General features: G+C 41.7%; 1 protein-coding gene across 2 annotated transcripts in view; it reads right to left on the reverse strand.

Annotated features, from left to right (window-relative positions):
- The window catches only part of LOC144781505 (cytochrome P450 2F2-like), a 678085-nt gene that overhangs the window by 111103 nt on the left and 547819 nt on the right, over positions 1–19163 (reverse strand). For both annotated transcript variants that reach the window (XM_078660390.1, XM_078660391.1), the window contains one exon: positions 3110–3251. In XM_078660390.1, coding sequence (XP_078516516.1) covers positions 3110–3251 — 142 coding nt within the window. The remainder of the gene's footprint in view (positions 1–3109; positions 3252–19163) is intronic.

The raw sequence follows: 19163 nt of genomic DNA on the forward strand, positions 1-19163 counted from the left end.
ACCTCTCCTTCAGGAAGAAGCTCAAGACCTGGCTGTTCGAGCAGTAGCGGTACCCCCACCCCCCCCCCCAAAGCGCCTTGGTACCCTCCGGGTGAGTAGTGCACTCTATAAATGCCTTGATTGATTGATTGATTGATTAAAGGTGTGAACATATAAATGAAAGCCTATACATCCCTATAGTGGCATTCTCCATTAGAAACAACTGTATATGTAAGCGATTCATAGGATAATATGGGCAGCCAACTGGGCATCTTGAGATTGGTGCCTCCATCGAGGCACCACTAAAATAAGTCATGTTTGGTATCAAGCAACATTTCTTCCTGCCTCTAACACAAATTATCATGCAATGGGTGATGTGGCATGCACCCAGAGGGCACCTTGGTGGTTGGCCCCTAGTTCCCCCAGCTGTACTGTGTTCTGGCTGACGAGCCCATGTTTTCCGTCGCCTGCTGCCACCAAGACAGGATTCTGATCTCATGTCAGGCAGTGTGATCACTATCAGAAGTCAGAGACAAACACTGGTCGGGAAGGAGGTCACACCTCCCTCCTCCCCAGATGGCTAGTGAAATGGCACATTGGAGTGGTAAACTTCAAAGACTATACCGCCTCTGATATGCATCTGGGCTGTCCACCTGATTAGGACATTGCCCTCTGTTAACCCAGATGCATTTGCACCTGGGCAAGGTGAGGAATTAGCTATGCTGAAGGTGTTCACTCCCAGGAAGCTGGCCACATCTCTAGCATGAGCAGCCTGGTCTGCACACCTAATAATGAACTCTGCCATCTTTAGGAGGGTAGAAATAGTGGGGTCTGGGTAGTGAAAGTGACCAACACCACCAGATTGGGCCACGCCTCTAGTGTGGGCAGCATGGTCTGTACAGCTAAAATTGAATTCTGTCATCTCTAGTAGGGCAGAAATAGTGGATTCTGGGTAGTAAAAGTGACTTACACCATCGGATGTGGTCCTCTCTCTGGCAGACACGCTGCAGGGACTAGTTGCCAATTGGCAACTAGCTTCCACACCCCTAACTCCCCCTAAATTTAGGATTTAAGGGACCCCCAAACACCAGAACCTAAGATCTGATCAACTTACTTCAAAGATGGACCAGGAGGAGACTGAAGTCGCCAACAACAAGGATTTGCCTACCAGCACAAAGTAAAACAGGGATACTTTGTCACTAAGGCAACAGACTTGGAACTGAGTAAACAACCCTCATCCTTGGCTAAAACTCAACGCTCCAGAAGAGAGGAACCCTTGTGGAAGCCAGAAGTACCTTCACTCTACCCTGGTCTAATGATGGCACTAGTTCCCTGCAAACTGCAGGAAAATACACTCATTAGATCCAAAGAATCGCTGGCTATCGGGCCAGCGGAGGTATCACCCAAATTCAGGTGGACAGTGCATTGTGAGAGTTGTAGTCTCACCTTCCCTGAAGTTTTAGTCGCTACGTTACTCCCCTGGACCCCTTGAAGTTCCAGAAGCTTTTCCCTGTGCTTAGCGCTACCAAGGCTTGTTAGTCAATGATCTGGTTACTGACCCCCACGCTCAACGCAGTAACTACAGAGAACTCTGTACAATCATCATCCAATGGCAGCAGTAGTGTACTTGTTGTGTTTTTGCATTTTGTTTTGTGCAGCGCTGTGTATGCCGTAAAAACAGCACAACTTGCAGCTCCCATTCAGCACCAAGGACAGACAGAACAACTCGGGACCCAGACTCCATGGGTTAGGTAAAATTGATATAACAGTTTTTTTTTACAGAGTTTTATATAGCGCGTACTTGACCTGAAGGTATCAGAGCGCTTTACATAGCACCAGTTGCGTTACACGAGGACACATTCATTTTTGTTAGGCATGGGGAGATTGAATGATTTGCCAAGAATCACAGGATGTTCAGCGGCATTGCCGAGACTCGAACCCACTCTCCCAGATCCGAGGTCGACCACCCTAGCCATTAGCCCACTGGCCTGGCCCTTGGGCTAGCATGATCTTTATCTATCTCAATTAAGAATAAATGTCTTAGGGCCAGATGTAGGTAAATAGCATTTACCGATTCGAAAATACCGAATTTTCCGATTCTGTATTTTCGAATCGGTAAATGCTATGTAGCTAATCATTTGGTCAATTATTCGGTCAGTTATCAAATCGGTAAATACCGATTCGGTAAAAGGGGGAAAACATTGAAGGCTGGCAGGGTGTCACTTTGACACCCCGTTGCACCCCTCAATTGTTTATGGGTGCACATGTTGCAGACATGTATGTCGGCAACATGGCACTGGAGCAATTTGCCTAAAATTGCTTTTTGGGGTGTTTTCGTTATTTACCACCAACTTGTAGTTGGTGGTAAATAACGAATCCTAACATGGGATAAGCACTCATTTAAGTGCTCCCTACATTAGGAATTCGGTAATTTACCGAATCGGTATTTAAGAAATCGGTAATTTACCGGTTCCTTAAATTACCGATTCAGTAAATTACCGAATTGTTATTTTCGGCCCCTACATCAGAAAAGCCTATTACCGGTCGGTAACGGCCAAAATTCGTTAATTTCGTCCATTACCGACCGGTAATAGCCTTCCTACATCTGGCCCTTTATTCCTAATTTGAGAGCGCTAAACAAGTTGAAGAAAAGTTAATTGATGTGGGACAGGCCCTGATATTTTGGGACATATAAAAGCAGTGCAGGATTTTAAGGCTGCCTAACAGATTTTCAGAAAATTCAAACCAAACAAATGTGTGTGCAATGGGTTAATTTGAAGCACAACTAAATAAATAAATTGGTTATGTTTAAATCTGGCATGGAACTGGTCCTCCTGGACCCATCTAGGACATTCCTATACTAGACAATCAGCATTACCTTATGTATCTCTATTCCAATATAACCTTCAAGTCAGTCTTCTGCTGCATTATTCATTCCTATCTGCAGTATACTTTACCCAGGTCATGCCCATGCTTCCATTTTTCTCAATATTACTCAACTCCACTTCAAAGTTATTGAATTCGCTTTTCTTTCATTTCTGAGTATATCCTCAATCTATCATATCATTATCATTCCAGATCATTGACATTGGTATTTTAGACTCTATGGAAACATTAAAACTTTATTTACCTTGAACCTTGGGATTTTTCATCAAATATATGAATGTAAATCTTAGAGTCGTGCTGATTGATTCTGTTCCAGCGAAGATCAAAATAACTGCAGACATTGCTAAGGTGTTCCAGTTGAAGGAAGAATGTGGATTATTTCTCTCCTGAAATATATGCATAAATAATTATGCTAAGTGATTTTGACATGTAATATTTTATGGTATTCACATAGATCTTACATGCAGCCCCTTATTCATTACAATCATTTGATTGCTCTAATGCACAATCACAAATGTTCTATTTTTTTATAAAATCACTCAGAAAATACACTATTTTTTCAGGAATATCGTTGGACTTAAATATCTTCTCTTAAATATCGTTTTCAAAACCATCATCCCAATGGATTAAGATTTTCTTGTATTAACTCCAATGGGGCCATATTGTTGTAAACGATAAGATAAGTAGTATGCAATATTTTGATCAGAAGATAGTCTGACAATGATATACTTGTACCATACACCTAAAACTATTAGGGCCTAATTATGAGTCTTGCGGTCCACGGACTTCCAGACTCGCGGGGGTGCGGCGGTCTCTCAACAGCCCTATTATGATTAGGGTGGTCTGACCACCATTACCCTGCCACAGCTGTCAGGGAACCGCCGTTCACTGGCAATGTTGCGGTGGTCAGAGGCATCAATATGCTTTTGCAGGACTACAGTGCTCTCTGTCATTGTTTTCATGGCTGTTCCTCCTTCATTAAAACCCTGGTGGGGAGGAAGCAAATTGGGCCCTACAGGACCCCCTGTGCCTCTGCCTCGTAGAATGCATGCAAGGGGGCACAACTTGTGCCTTCCTGTGTGCTTGCACCGCAGTTTCATCACGGCATGGACTTTTCACACCATGCCATGCAGGGATTGTTTCTGGCATTCCCATTTTGGTACCCATTTTCAGGACACCGTAAGAATGTAAAAAATAATGGACTCCAGGCTAGAGTTACACTCATCATCTGGAAGGCAGCTCAACCACAGGGTTGGCAGTGCAGCGGTGGGTTAGACCTAGAGCTTCACCGCCAAACTCCTAAATAGGCACTTAGGGACTGATTACGAGTTTGGCGGACGGGATACTCCACCACAAACGTGACGATATCCCGTCTGCCATATTACGAGTTCCATTTGTTCGACTGGATATCATGGAATTCATAATACAGCGGATGGGATATCTGTCATATTTGTGATGGAGTAACCCGTCAGCCAAACCCATAATCAGACCATTAAAGGTCACTCAATAAGCAGTGGCCAGGTACAGGATTAATCTGATTCTCCCCAGGTTTAATCTGATTCTCCCCATTTACGTTATGCTTTCTCAAAACAATTCCACGTGATAATTTCGACTCCTACGTTCTCCTTACAAGAGAATAGTCTTTTGAAGCTTTTCTGTGGTAAAATACCAGACAACTCTCATATCTTGTTATCAATACCCATCTGCCAGATCTTCTTTTTGTTGATGCATTGTCTCACTTAGGAAACAAACACCTAAGATTTGTATTTCCGGACCTTTCTTCTGTTTGAAAAACAAAGATCTGTATATTATTGCACTATTGACCAACAGATGTCTGCATCTCCCCACAAAGAGTTAAATTGAAGTTTGGTTTCAAAGTATTCGCAGCACTGATGTGAGGTTGTTTATACTTCTTGCTCGCTTTTGATCCCAGTAATATACAAGCTGTCAATATGCAGGTGGATACCTCTCTCCCACAGATATAATTTGGAGATGCTATAATGTTGAGTTCCTACCCAATTGAATCATATTTATGGTAAATATTACTTACTTGAATATGCATGCGCTGGGTGCTACTATTTCTGTTAAATGTTGCAAAAAAGGCTATACATTTCAAAGGAACTAGAGTAGATGAGCAAAGCGTATAATTGTTTATGATTAACTGGTAGATAATTTCACTTATGATCTTTTCCCAGTAATTCTCCTATGCTGTGTACATACTTTACAAAAATGTATTCTGAAAGAAAATAAAAAAACCCTTGTCCTGTATAAGGCTTTATGCCTTTTGAACCTTAATGAAAAAGTATACCTGTAGCCCCAGCTTGTGTTGGACAGGTTTACATCAGAGGTTGGTAAAATATACCGACAGATGGAGCTGCAGGAGAATTAATGGATAACTGGATACCTGGAACCCCCATCCTTGGGGATGGTTGGCCTAGGAAATAAAATTAGACTCTAAGGGCCAGATGTATCACTCTTTTTAGCGTGCGCAAATGGGTCTTCGACTCGTTTGCGCATGCTAAAAAGCATGGGCCCATGTACAAATAGTATTTTGTGACTCGCAAATAAATTGCGACTCACAAAATACTGTTTTGTGACTCGCTATTAGAAAGGGGCGTTGCCTTCCTAATAGCGACTGCAAAGCAATGTACCAATGTTTTGCGACCGCAATTGCAGTCACAAAACACTCGCAAATTACCACCTACTTCAAGTAGGTGGTAATGCATTTGCAAATGGGAATGGGGTCCCCAGGGGACCCCTTCTCCTATGAAAGTGCATGCAATATTATTTTTTAAGGGCAGACAGTGGCCCCAGGGATCACTGCCTGCCCTTAAAAATTGAAATAAAAAGTTTTTTGTTTTGTTTTTTCAAATGCATCCCGTTTTCCTTAAAGGAAAACCGGCTGCCCTTACAAAAAAAAGCTGCTTTATTTAATAGCAATCCCAGACATGGTGGTTTGCTGAGCCCCGCAGGCCACCATCCCTGGGAGGGCCTGTCATTCCCAATGGGCTTGCAAATTGCAAGCACTGTGCTGCGTTACAGGGAAAGGGCAGGAATGCACTGTATTTGAAAGAATCCCACGTATTCTTGTCCTTGCGCTGGTGCCATTTTGCTTGCCTAGCGCCAACGCGGTGCCCTTGCACCATGGTGCAGGAGTGTCTCCATTCCAGACAGTATTGTGAGACAAATTTCTTTTTCTATGTGGGTTGCAGAATGCCGAACACATAGAAAGAGGAAGTAACAAGGAGAACTAGAGATATTTCTCCTTGTTACGCCTCACCTTGGGAGGTGTTCTTTTTGGCAGATTCCCAGGTTTACCATTTCTGGTAAATCTAGGAATGCATCAAAAACGATGAGAGTTGCATGGGAACACCCATGCAACAGCCACAGAATGCCACACTGATGCAGAATAAGGCAACACAGAGATTTGTGTTGTGTTGCTTTACTAAAGATATATGAAGCCTCTCAGTGCCACGCAATGTGGCCTTGAGTGTCTTTTGGAGTTGCATCGATCTTGCACAACATTACATGGTACAAGAGCGATGCAATGGGGTTTGTAAATATGCCCCTGAGTTTATTGCTGATGCTGGGTAATTGGTACTCTTGTACTTCCAGGGAGTTTGATGTCTAGCGACACCCCACTCTACAATAGATAATGGAGCACAAGTGTGAGTAGGGGCATTGGGCAGCAGGCAGGAGCTCGAAGGAGGAACACATGACATTAATGCAATAAATAACGTTCATTACAGCAGTTTAGAACTCATACAAGCTGCAATGAATACCATACTTGTATTGTTTAAAGAGCAACAAACATTAATTAGACAACCTCTAGTGAGGAAAAACAGGGTAGATGTACACTGGGTAGACTATACACTTTGCCATATCCTAACTGTATCCATTTCTATGTTTCAATGTATGGAGCATGGTGTAGATGAAACACAGGTCCTGGTTATTGTTCCTGGCTTCCTCTACCCACAGAATACTCTGAAAATGCACCCTCAATGACGGAATCCTTTGGTGTGGTTACTAAATGTGATGGGGTGTTTTTGTAGCCACTCAGAATATATAGTTGAAAAAGGATCCAAGTGTGACATTTTAGGCCCAATTCTGATCTCGCTCGGAAAGCCCTACAGCTGACTCAAGCCCGTAGAGCTTTCCGAGCCACAGAGTACGATGCGCTGCAGTGCTGACGGACTCTGGTCGCTCGGAGCTCCATTGAAGTCTATGGGAGCCTGGTGTACGTTGCATACATAGGTTCCCCAAAAAAATAAACGCACGTCTCGGACAAGTGTGCCCCTTGTCGTGGAGATGCCTCGGTCGCACCTGCACCGTGCATGCATGTGTAGGAGGGACTCTTGGGTCCCCCCCAGTGATCGAGTCGAGGGGGCCTGGTGAAGGAGGACCCGCTACAGACCCCCAAAGTCCGCTTCTCTGAGCTTTTTAGAGTTGGAGGCTCCGACTCGATCCAGCTGCCCGGCATGCACATCGTACTTGGTCATCCGGGAACCCGCCCCGTTGCGCTGTGCATGTCCGCCATGGCAAAGTCATCCAGAGGGGATCGCTGATGCGTACGAGTCACTCAGAACACAAGGCCATTATCGCATCGTACTTGTTTACTCGTACAGATATACGAGTCGCAATGAAATCACGCGTATGACTCAGAGTAGCAACTGACGGAAGCCGCCAGGAGCGCTTCCGACCGATATCCGAATAAGGCCCTTAGTGTGTAAAAAGGATGTCAGCTGCTACCCTTCTAGTACAGAACATTTATACTTGCCCCTCATGGTAAAAACATATTTCAGCTCAAGAAGTAAAACTCTGCAGAGGCAGCAAAAACATATTTGAGACATATACTCCCTAAACACCTTGGGTAATAGTGATGAGGACTCTCAGGTGACAGTGAGGAGGGAGCTGGGGTCAGCCAGTGTCAGGTTGAATATCAGTCTCCAATTGCTTTGGCAACTTTATTATCGGAAAGCAATGCAAGAATAGCCTCCTATGATGACACTCCTCAATAGACACAGGTTCAACTATAAACAGACATGAAGTATCTCTGTGGGAAACATCCTCCACCCAGTGGCCCTCCATTCCTGGGCAAAAGGCCAAATGCATCCTATATATACACAATGAAAATAGTGTACCCCAACCACCACAAACGTCAGCTCTTAACTCAATATCAGAACACAGCAAAACACGCATGTCTGAACATGTGAATCAATCATATTTCTTTCTCTTAATTGATTACTTCATGAACATCACTCATTAGATTCAAAGAAGAGCTAATGAAATTGAGTTATACCTAAACACTAGCCAGTTGGCTAGGAGATAAAAGCACCCAACACAGTGTTTGGACAAAATGTCAAGCTGTAAATATCAGGAGACAGAAATATCATAAATTAAATATTTGTATACATAAATATCATGATGTAAGAATATTGTTGACAAGATTATCGTTTTTCGAGGTAAGTTAAAATATTTTAAATAAAATCAATGGTTTTAATATCGCTTCAGCAATTTAGTTGCTAAATTGTGTTTTTTATTAATTATTTTAATAATATTGTGTATTACTATTGGGTATAACATTTTTATTAATGTTTGTAAAATATATCATGTCATTTAAGGACTTTAGATTTCTCTATTTAGGTTTTTTATAGTGTCCTAGTGGGTTGTTGAGTTTGTAAGGGGATAGGGTGGTATTAATTCATTATGAATTAATTACATTTTATTTAATTATATGATAGATGTTTATTATGTAACGGAAATAATACTAATTTATGTTTGGTATATGTACCTTGCGGTCTGTTCGGTTTGTAGGGTCATAGGGTGGGAACTTAATTACTTATTAAACAGCAAAAAAAGTAATTATTGATTGTTAATTTATTATTTAACTGATTTTTAATAATAAACTCAGGTAATGCATATTTATTTTAGTAATATTTTACTTGTGGGTTGCTAGGATTGTAGGGATTTGGGGAAAGTTAACTAAGCAATAATTCATTAACAATTATTTATTATTTTTGAATTACTGAACTGATTTTTAATTATGTAAAATTTCGAATGCTGGTTTATTTTATTTTAGTTGCAGGATGTAAGGTTTGTAGGGTTATGGGGGATGGCAATGAGTAATAGTAAATAATTATCTAATTATAAGATTGTTATTATTATGTGAATGCTGTAATACTGATTTTTGTTGGTTATATGTTATTTGTGGGCTGTTTGGTTTGTAGGGGTTTAGGGTGGCAGCTAATTAAGTAATAACTAACTAACAATTAAATATTTATTGTTAATTGACTATATAATTGATTTGTAATTCTGTAGTTTAGGGAATGCTTATTTATTTTACCTATATTTTAGCTTTGGGCTACTAGGATTTTGGGAGTCTAGGGTGAGAAATGTATTAAGCAATAGTTAAATAGCAATATATTAGTAATTGTTAATTAATTATTTAACTGATTTATAATTGTAGTTTACTTATTTTTTAATTGCAGTATGCTAGGATTGTAGGGGTATAGAGTGATGTAATTAACTAATAATTAGTTAACTATTAATTATTATTTATGGATGAAATATTTTATTTATATAAAACATGCAAATAATAGAATATTTATTTTAATTATATTTAATATTTTATTTGCAGGATGCTAGGTTTGTATTGGTTCTCGGGTGGAACGTTTATTATAGATTAAATAACAATTCATTATCAATTATTATTTATTTAATTAATTGTATATTTATACATTATCGAATACTTATTTTTTTTGTTATATTTTAGGTACGGCCCACTAGGTCGTAGTTTGTAGGGGTATAGGGTGAGAAGTTGATTAAATAATAGTCAAATAACAATCATTTATTAATTGATGAATATTAAATAGTACTTATGCAAATTGATTAACAGACTACATTTCTTTTAACACACACATATATATATTTCTTGTAAAACAATATTTCTTTAATTAAGAGTTTTATTTTTTCCTACCTTCTTAATATTACTCATATAGGTAATGTATTTGAAGTGAAGTACTTTCCCTACTCTTGCTTAGGCTGCAATAGAAATAGTAAAATTAACCATTCCAAAGTTCAACACTTCCCTACTGTTTTGCTGTTTGGAGTGGGAATAAAACATTTTGCCCCTTAAAAATGAAACCTTTTCCCTACTGTCACACAGACATAAGAGGCAACAGTACATTTTAACCCTTTGAAATCCAACACCTTCCCTACGGATGCACTGTTTGGAGTGGGAATAATACATGTAACCCATCCACAGTCCAATGAGTGGGAGTGGTATATTTAATATTCTTAAACCCAATAGTTTTCATAATATTGCTCAAATAGATTATAGAGCATTTTAGAGCATGAAAACGTGGTTTGAGGTCTTTAATTTTTAATATTTCATTTATTGCCTACTTTACTTTTTTAATTTATTGTTTTTTAATTGTTTATAGCTTCATGGTTTTATTGTGCATGCATTATATTTATTAATTCACTGAAAAAACAAAGGTCACAGGGACAATATAGTTAGGCTCAGATTTCACTCATACAACGACTTTTAAATTCAGCAGTTAGAGCTACCTGCATTTTTTTAAATTCTATTTCCTACCTAGTGGAGAAACGGGGCATATCCTACTGCAAAAATAGGGGACCCCCTCTATCGATTATTTGAGGCTAGGGAAAAGAGGGGATAAAAAAACCACACACCACTAAATGAGTTCCCTCATAGCCTATCAATTCTTTACATTAGAACATTGTTCATATAAGATTTCTCAAACATTTATACATAACAGTGACACATAACATTAAAATGTTCCATTATTTTTATTGTATCAAAACTTCATTTCTTATATCATTTCTCTTTTCTTATTTCTTTTTTTAATTTGTTTAAATATATATTTTCTTCATGAAAAACAAATTGTACAAAATTCATACACAACTGACATGATCATTAAATACTGCTCTTATCAGCACAAATCTTATTAAAAAAAAGAGTACAAAAGAAAACAGCACCCCTGGATTGACTTCAATAAATACAACCATACCACAACCACACAGACACATACATTATCAAACAAACCTCCCTACACCCAGCATCTGTACACAGTTGAGGTTGTGTGTATAACAAAGGAACCTCTGCGAAGAAATAGATCTTAGAATTCAAAGCACGAGGCTCAGCACAAGGTCACAGGCATATCCTCCAATGAGTTTTCAGCATTCCCCTTTGTGGGACTTGTTGGAGATAACAGGAGGGGTTATTGGCACCCTAGGACCCTCAGCATCCAAGGGGACTTCATCCCCCAACAAGCAGTGTACCAGGACGTGTATTTGCAGAGTGGTAGAGTAGGGGGGCGGGTTTCCAATGAGCTCTCAGTAATCCCAATGTGTGGGATTGCTGAAAGCGTAATGAAACATTACATGAGGGGTTGTTGGCCCCCTAAGACTCTCAGCATACAAGGAGACTTCATCCAGCAACTGTTAGTGTGCCAGGAGGCATGTTTGCAGAGTATGGTAGAATGGGTGGTGCCTCGGATGGGCTCTCAGAAATCCAGCTGTGTGGGACTTACTGGAGGTAATAGGAGGGGTTTTTGTCTCCCAAGGACACTCAGCATCAAAGGGGACTTATTCCCCCAACCAGTGGTGCGACCAGGAAGCACATTTGCAGAGCAGTGGAGAAAGGCGGCGGGGCTTACCATGAGCTCTCAGCAATCCCTCTAGCTCGGACATACTGGAGGTAACAGGAGGGGTTATTGGCCCCCAAGGACCCTCAGGATCAAAGGGGATTAAATCCCCAGAGCCTGGCTTTTTAAATAATTTATTTTAAAGAAAGGGGGGCCCATGCCCCAAGCCAATTTTTGCCCTGGTAACCCCAGCCCCCGGTGTCTGGCCTTTTTTAAAATAAATTTTTATTAGGGGATTTGGGGGGGCTAAACAAACCCCCCTACCCAGGCTGACTATGGGCCTGGGGACCCCATCCCAGGGGCCTGGCCATACCAACAGGGATAGGGAGGGCCGGCCTCTTTATTCTGGGTGCTGCCAGGGTACCCATATAATCTCTTTTGTGAACCGTGGGGGGAATATCAAGGCCCCCGCATTCCTGGTCAGCTCCCTGCCTCCTACAGTAGCCAGCATTGCTCTGACAGACAGGGGCTCTTGAAAGCCAGTTGAGCTGTGTATGCTCCGCCAGCCTAGCCCTCGCCGCTGTTCCCCGCATCCAACGAATTACCTCCGGTGGCAAATCCTTCTCCTACCTCGCCGCCAAGACCTGGAACACTCGCCCTACCCACATACAGCAGATCCAAGACCTACTCGCCTTCAGAAAACTCCTCAAGACCTGGCTCTTCGATCAGTAGCAGCACCCCCCCCCCCCTCAGCGCCTCGAGCCCCTCACGGGTAAGTAGCGTGCTCTACAAGTACTCTGATTGATTGATTGATTGCATGCCTTCACCACACACGCCTTTATGACAAATTTTGTTTTAAAGGCATGATTGGTCAAGATATATGCGTAGTAATAATCACACCCCTGCCCGAGCCTTAAAACCCAGCCCTATCTCTGCAATCTACCCACGCAGGCCCAACAAACTACCCCGACTCAAGAACCTCTCCCTGAGCCCTAAAACTGCCACCAGCCATGAAAACTGTCCCTTTTCTCGCCCTGAGCCCTAAAACTTGTTTCCCGGCTCTAAAAACTACTCCAAACCTGCTGAGCCCTAAATCTGGCTCCAAGTCCTAAAAATGACCCCCCAAAACCCTGCCCCAGTTCCGTTTCCAGGCTGCGTCCCTGAGCTACATCTCCCGATCCTTCCTGCTCCTCTCCCCGCTTATCCTCTCATTGAGACTGCTCACTGCCTTAACCATGCAAATGCAAGTTTAAGGCCTATGTGTGGTTAATGCTGATGCGTAGTTCAGAAAAGCGTTGTTCCGCCTGCAAGGAAACAACACACGTGACTCAGCCCACCTTGTAAAGGCTGTTTCCTCTGAAAGGCAGGTCATGTCTATCAGAGTAGTGTTTTCATCTATTTCCCTGAAACGCTATTTGTGTGCAGGGAAACATGAAAACTTTGCTTTGTGCAAGTCAGAGCAGTTTCACAGCTCCGGTTTGCAAAAAGTGGAGTTCTGTTTCCTTTAGCTTTGTGGGGGAAAAGCAAACAGCTACCTTCCGGAGGTGCACACCTCTAAAGAATTGACTGCTTACTCCTTCCTCATGTCCACATACTCAAATCTATTGGGAGTATATGGAGGCATGTAATTCACTGCAGTACTTGAACTAAAAAGGCGAGTACAAGGTTCCTCTCCTAAATGGAATTCCTCTTGAGTGGGACTGGCAACATCCGTAGGTTGTAGCTGGTCTCCATGTCTGTGCCAGTGAGCAGAGTAACTCAGTCTAAAAGGAACAGGGCAGAGAACAGCGTGGCAGATGACATTTTGTTTTTGCGGGGTTAAAGATTGTAAGTTGTGTGTGATGTAGGCCAAGTGAATGCAGTTTCTCTTTCATTTTGGTTTCTAAGTTCTCTATAATTGAGGAGTAGATCTCTGCCTCCACTGCAGAAATCTGTTGCCTATAGTTATACACCTGAAATTCGGTCTTAAAGTTACTAGTAGCAACTTTACAGTTGTAAATTCATTCATAAGGGTATCTCACCATATAAGAGTTTCGCGGCTGATAAATTACACTAGTGGGTAGGTATTTCCACCTGCAATTGGTGAATACAGTCCTGGTAGAAATATCTATCCAGGCATAGGTGGAAATCTATATGTGAGAAGACTTCTTAATACATATTTCCATTTGTGGATAGGGCCCATGATTTCTACTATACCGCAGCAAAGACAACAATGTTGAAAAAAACGCGGTGACTGGCTAGTGAGAATTTTTAATTGATGTATGTTCTCCTTTAGGTTCCTTATGGCATTGTGTGAGCTCTACATGGGCAATAAAAGTGACTATTTTGTTTGGTCTTGAATTTATTTGCTCCAGAAGAATTCATTTTATTAGGATGCAGCAAAACAGACATTATCCATTGTTCAAGATGTTGCTCTCTAGATTCTGACATGAAATCTGAATATTGACTCCAGAATATCATTTGACCATATTACAGTGTCAAAATATTATCAGTAACAAATTATTATGGGACAGAATATTGAGGGTACATAAATTGTTTTTTTGTCCTTGACAACAATATAATATACTAAAAAAATTGAAGCACTGACAGAATAGCTAAAACACAAATATCGTCTTGACGGAATATCCCGTCAAAAATATCGAGGACCAAAATAATGAGAAAGTAAATGCAAATAGGTAAGTACTGATTCACTATTCTCAAATACACATCTACATACCTTGAAGATATATTTATCATCAATGTATATGTGTGTTGTTATATATAGTAAAACTTTACTTAGCTATAGAATCTTACCATCATGATATTTTTAGCCTCAATATTTTTGACACAAAAGTTTGTTCCATGATATTTGTGCTTTTGATATTATCTCTAAATGCCAAAAAATCATAGCATATGCTATTCTTTTATGTCTTTTTAAACTAATGCATTTTAATCAGATTGCATTTATGAATGTAAGTTAAATTATTGCGATTTCATTTCAGCAATTTTTTACTATTTAATTTTTTTCAGTTTGCAAGGTTTATTGGGTGATTGGATGGGAATTGTATTCAAATGTCATTTTATACATAAGTAGTGTGTTAGCATACTAAAATTGTAATTATTACTAATAGCTATTTCCTAATTAATTTTTGGGGATTGGGGGTTTATTTGGGTATTGAATGGGTAGTTTTAATTGTATAATAATTAATATGAAAATAATTTAAAAGACTTTGAGTATGTTTTAATTGTCTTACATAGGTACATTAAAATATGTAACATTATTTTAAAATATTGGGGTACATTTATGGAAGCATGTATGTATATATGTTTTGGGATTTCTAATAAACAAACCTAGATGGCTAGCAATGGAGAGCTGTAGAAGAGGCAAGCTTGAGTAGGGATACATGAGAGCATAGGGAGGTATTAACATTTTGCAAGGGTTGAGAAGTCAAGGAAAACAGTCTTTACATCGTGACTCGGACCATCTGGTGCGTTAACGGGGTCCAAACTATGAATTCATCTTTACAACGCATTCCTTTACCATGCAAGTCATTACAACGACTTACCTTAAGGGAAAGCATTGTTGGACTGATGTTGGACTTTAAGTCCAACACTTTCCTTACTGTTGCACAGATTGGAGTTGGGATAGTAAATTATAATATTGTAAAGTCCAGCACTTTACCTAGGGCAAGTCATTGTAATGACTTGCATGGACTTGCATGGCAAAGGAATGCATTGTAAAGGTGCCTTTAGTGGTTCGGACCACATTGATAAGGCAAGGCAGAAGTGGTAAAAGCTTGCATGGTTCCAACAAGCAACCTAAGCCAGCCTATGTGTGGTAGCATTTCTTAAAGAGTTGAGTTATTCAGTTTCTTCCTGAATTCTAAAAGGGTGGAAGCTGTTCTGACTTCAGATGGGTTGCTGTTCCAGATCCTTTGTCGCAGGCTGAGAAGACTTGATGTCTTGTGCTTTAAATGTTTATTTAATGTGTATTTTTAGCATTGATTAGGTAATGTTGGACATAATGTTGTTATTTAGGGCTGAGTGAAATAGCAGCTTTATTTTTGTCTACAGAAAATGGAGTAAATAGTTGTATTATTTCTGTTTGCTAATGTAAAGTACTTTTTTATGATGGTTTCCAAAAGATAATGTTGTTTTGGTTTGGTTTGAGTTGTCCACTTCTGGAACTCGGATTGCTAGTTAAAAGTCATTATTTGGGTATATTGCTTGATAATGTTTCTGCCTGGTTACAGCGCCACAGAGCAGAGGCTTACCGGCAGTAGCGGAGTGCACAGAGCCATCGGGCAAAGCCGTGAGGGCAACGGCAGTGTAGCGGGGCAGACTAACAGCGGACTTCAGCCCCCAGCAGCACCAGGGGCGACGCGCCCGTGACGCGGAGGGAGCACCAGGAGGCGCTGAAAGGGAGACGCCGCCGGGAGCCTCGTGGTTACAGCGCCACAGAGCAGAGGCTTACCGGCAGTAGCGGAGTGCACAGAGCCATCGGGCAAAGCCGTGAGGGCAACGGCAGTGTAGCGGGGCAGACTAACAGCGGACTTCAGCCCCCAGCAGCACCAGGGGCGACGCGCCCGTGACGCGGAGGGAGCGCCAGGAGGCGCTGAAAGGGAGACGCCGCCGGGAGCCTCGTGGTTACAGCGCCACAGAGCAGAGGCTTACCGGCAGTAGCGGAGTGCACAGAGCCATCGGGCAAAGCCGTGAGGGCAACGGCAGTGTAGCGGGGCAGACTAACAGCGGACTTCAGCCCCCAGCAGCACCAGGGGCGACGCGCCCGTGACACGGAGGGAGCGCCAGGAGGCGCTGAAAGGGAGACGCCCCCTCTCGCCTCGCGAGTCGCGCGCGGGAAGCGCCCGGGAGAAGCCCGGGACAAGGGCGGGACAGTCTTAGACAGTCCTAGACTGGCCGGGACTGGACTGGGCAATCTCCCCTTACTGCTGCATCCAAGTAAGAAATAATCATATTGTTTACCTATTATCACATGTGTTTACATAGTGGAGTCATATACCTTCTGTGGGTTGTATAAATAGAGTTACTCTCTTTGCTGCCTAAAGAGACCTCGGCTACAGGCCATTTCCTTGTTTGAATGCTCTTGTGACTCCAGTTGCCTCAATAGCACTGTGAAGTAGGGGTCCACGTGTAACATTTGTTCTTGTCCGGGGATGTTAACTACGAGACTTTCTCATGTCAAAAAACATGTCCAAGAAACAGCCTCCATCGAATACCAAGACTATTAAAAATTATATGGTCCAAGTGGTGAGCAAAATTAATGACAAAAGGAGACAGTCATTGGGCTTAAGTCAGTCCCCGGTTTTACATCCATTAAGTCCGACTCAAAGCCCCCTCCAGTCAAACTTTACAGCACCGGATGCTTCCACTGACCTGATAGATCTCATGACCCATTCTAATCCAAACTTGGATCAACAGAATACCCTCACTCTAGATAATGAAGTAAACTTAGTATCTCCAGATCTAGATCTAGAAGCCATTTCCGACTCTGAGCATGTGACCTCGGAACATAAACCCGATGATCTTTCATCACCTGAACAGGAAACTCGACCTGCGAGAAGACATAGAAGAGTTCAGGAAAAACGGTCGGGTTTACGATCAGGAAATAGGAAAAAAAAAGCATCACCCACGGGGAAAAACAAGGCAAAACTAACTGAAGAAGGAGAAAATAATATCCCTGAAAAAAGTGATCAGGATAACAGCTATAATGAGGACGATCTGTTGCAGAAAATAGCTGACATCATTGATTCAAAAATTAAAACCATCATCAAGCCGCTAGATGCCAAGATTGACAAACTTAATGCGGAATTAAAAAGAATGGGTGCTCTCCAGTCAAAGACTGTGGATGGGGTTGACAATCTATCTACCTTGGTGACACAAATGGGAAAGCCAGCTGAGATCAAGGATAGGAGTACCACAGAGAAAGAGAATGGCCCGACACTCCCTGAATGTCCAGTTCAAAATGGGACAAATTCTATTAACCAGCCCGTGACAAAAGATAGTGCACCACTGACAATAACTATTCCGACAGTAACATGTCAGGATCCAGATCCCCTTCAATTCATCGAAGAAGCTTCCCCAGTGGTATTGGTGTTGGCCAACGTGCCTCCGCCAACGGACACTCAAACGGAATCACCAGCATCTTTGTCCAGTAAGGCACTGCACTGGCTAACAAGCAACATGCTAATGGGACCTGGAGGCAAACATCAGCTTGCATGTGAAATTAAGTCCGTGAAAAGGGTTGCTTGGATTGGGAACCAGCCTAAAAGGTTTAAAGGAGATTGTGTCATAGTGACTTTTTGCCATGCAGCTGTCCTACCCAATGTCTTAAATCATATTTTTCCCCCACAAAGAAGAGCCGGGTCTGTTGTTCCCCTCACTTTAAAATTCTTTTATGGGGAACAACAGAATGTAACATTTCCAAAAACTCCTGGCCCGTTGTGGGACACTGTGAGAAGCAACAGAGGACCAAGGGCTCCTCCAAATGAATGGGGTGTGGTCCTAGGAAATAGATATGAAGCTCTATCAGGGCTAAACGCCTGCGATTGACTGGGCGGAAGTGATTTTGGTATTGATCATCCAATTCCCAATGGAGGATGGGTAGGGGGGGAATTGGAAGCTCAGACAAATACTGTAACAACTGATCTATTGTTAAATCCAAGCAGTATACAGGGTGTTTTAGGTGATACACGTAATGATCATCATCTTACTGGTCGTTTTGATTATACCGATGAAAGTGATATAAATGTACATTTATCCCCAAAAATGGCTGTAAATGTGGACAATGCAGGTGTAACCTATCTCACCCAGGAACAAAGGGCTAGCCTATCTAGTAGTATTGAATTTACCAACGAAAAGGCCCTTGGCCAATATATTCTAACGTCCTGGAATGTTGCAGGTTTGAGAAGTAAGAGACCATCACGGGACTGGCAAACTTTCCTGGATTCAAAGGATGTAATCCTTCTCCAGGAAACTTGGCAATTAGATCCAGATCCTGTTGAAGGATACCTACACTTTTTTGTCTCGGCTACACCAAGTAAAAGGGGAAGACCTAAAGGTGGTCTAGTGACATGGGTAAAACAAAGTAGTGACTATGTAGCGGTTCAATTGGTCACTAATAGCCCTGATATACTGTTGGTCAAGCTACAGCGACCATCCTGCCAGGACCTTTATATTTTTAACATTTATTCAAGGGGTTTACCAGGTGGTAAACCCACGGAGGCGGTTGATTTGTTAGATTCCCTTCTAAAACATTATTGCTTAAACGCAAATGTTATTGTTGGCGGTGATTTTAATTGTTGTTTTGAACCCTTGGATAACCACGATGTAGATCTCATGATAGAAGAGGACTACATCTGGGATATCCCTCAGCTTTCCTTACCACCGATTAAAAAATGGTCTGAGGCTGCACTACAGCTAAAAATTCTTTGTGTTGAGTCTGGGTTGCGGGCCACAAATGGAAGAGTGGTTTCGGATAAACAGGGCGCCACCACTTTTTCTAATGGCAATTCACAAAGTCGTATCGACTATATTTTAATTAACAAAGAGAATTGGGCTAGTGTCGTTGACATGTGGATTGAGCCTAGAGTGGAAAGCGACCATGATCCATTAATTCTGACATTTAAATTGTTTGCTTTATTGGAAAAAGACGAATTGAGTGAAAACGTTCAAATAAATCTCTCAAATGAT

This window comes from Lissotriton helveticus, chromosome 9 (assembly GCF_964261635.1).
Source record: "Lissotriton helveticus chromosome 9, aLisHel1.1, whole genome shotgun sequence".
Classification (NCBI taxonomy): domain Eukaryota; kingdom Metazoa; phylum Chordata; class Amphibia; order Caudata; family Salamandridae; genus Lissotriton; species Lissotriton helveticus.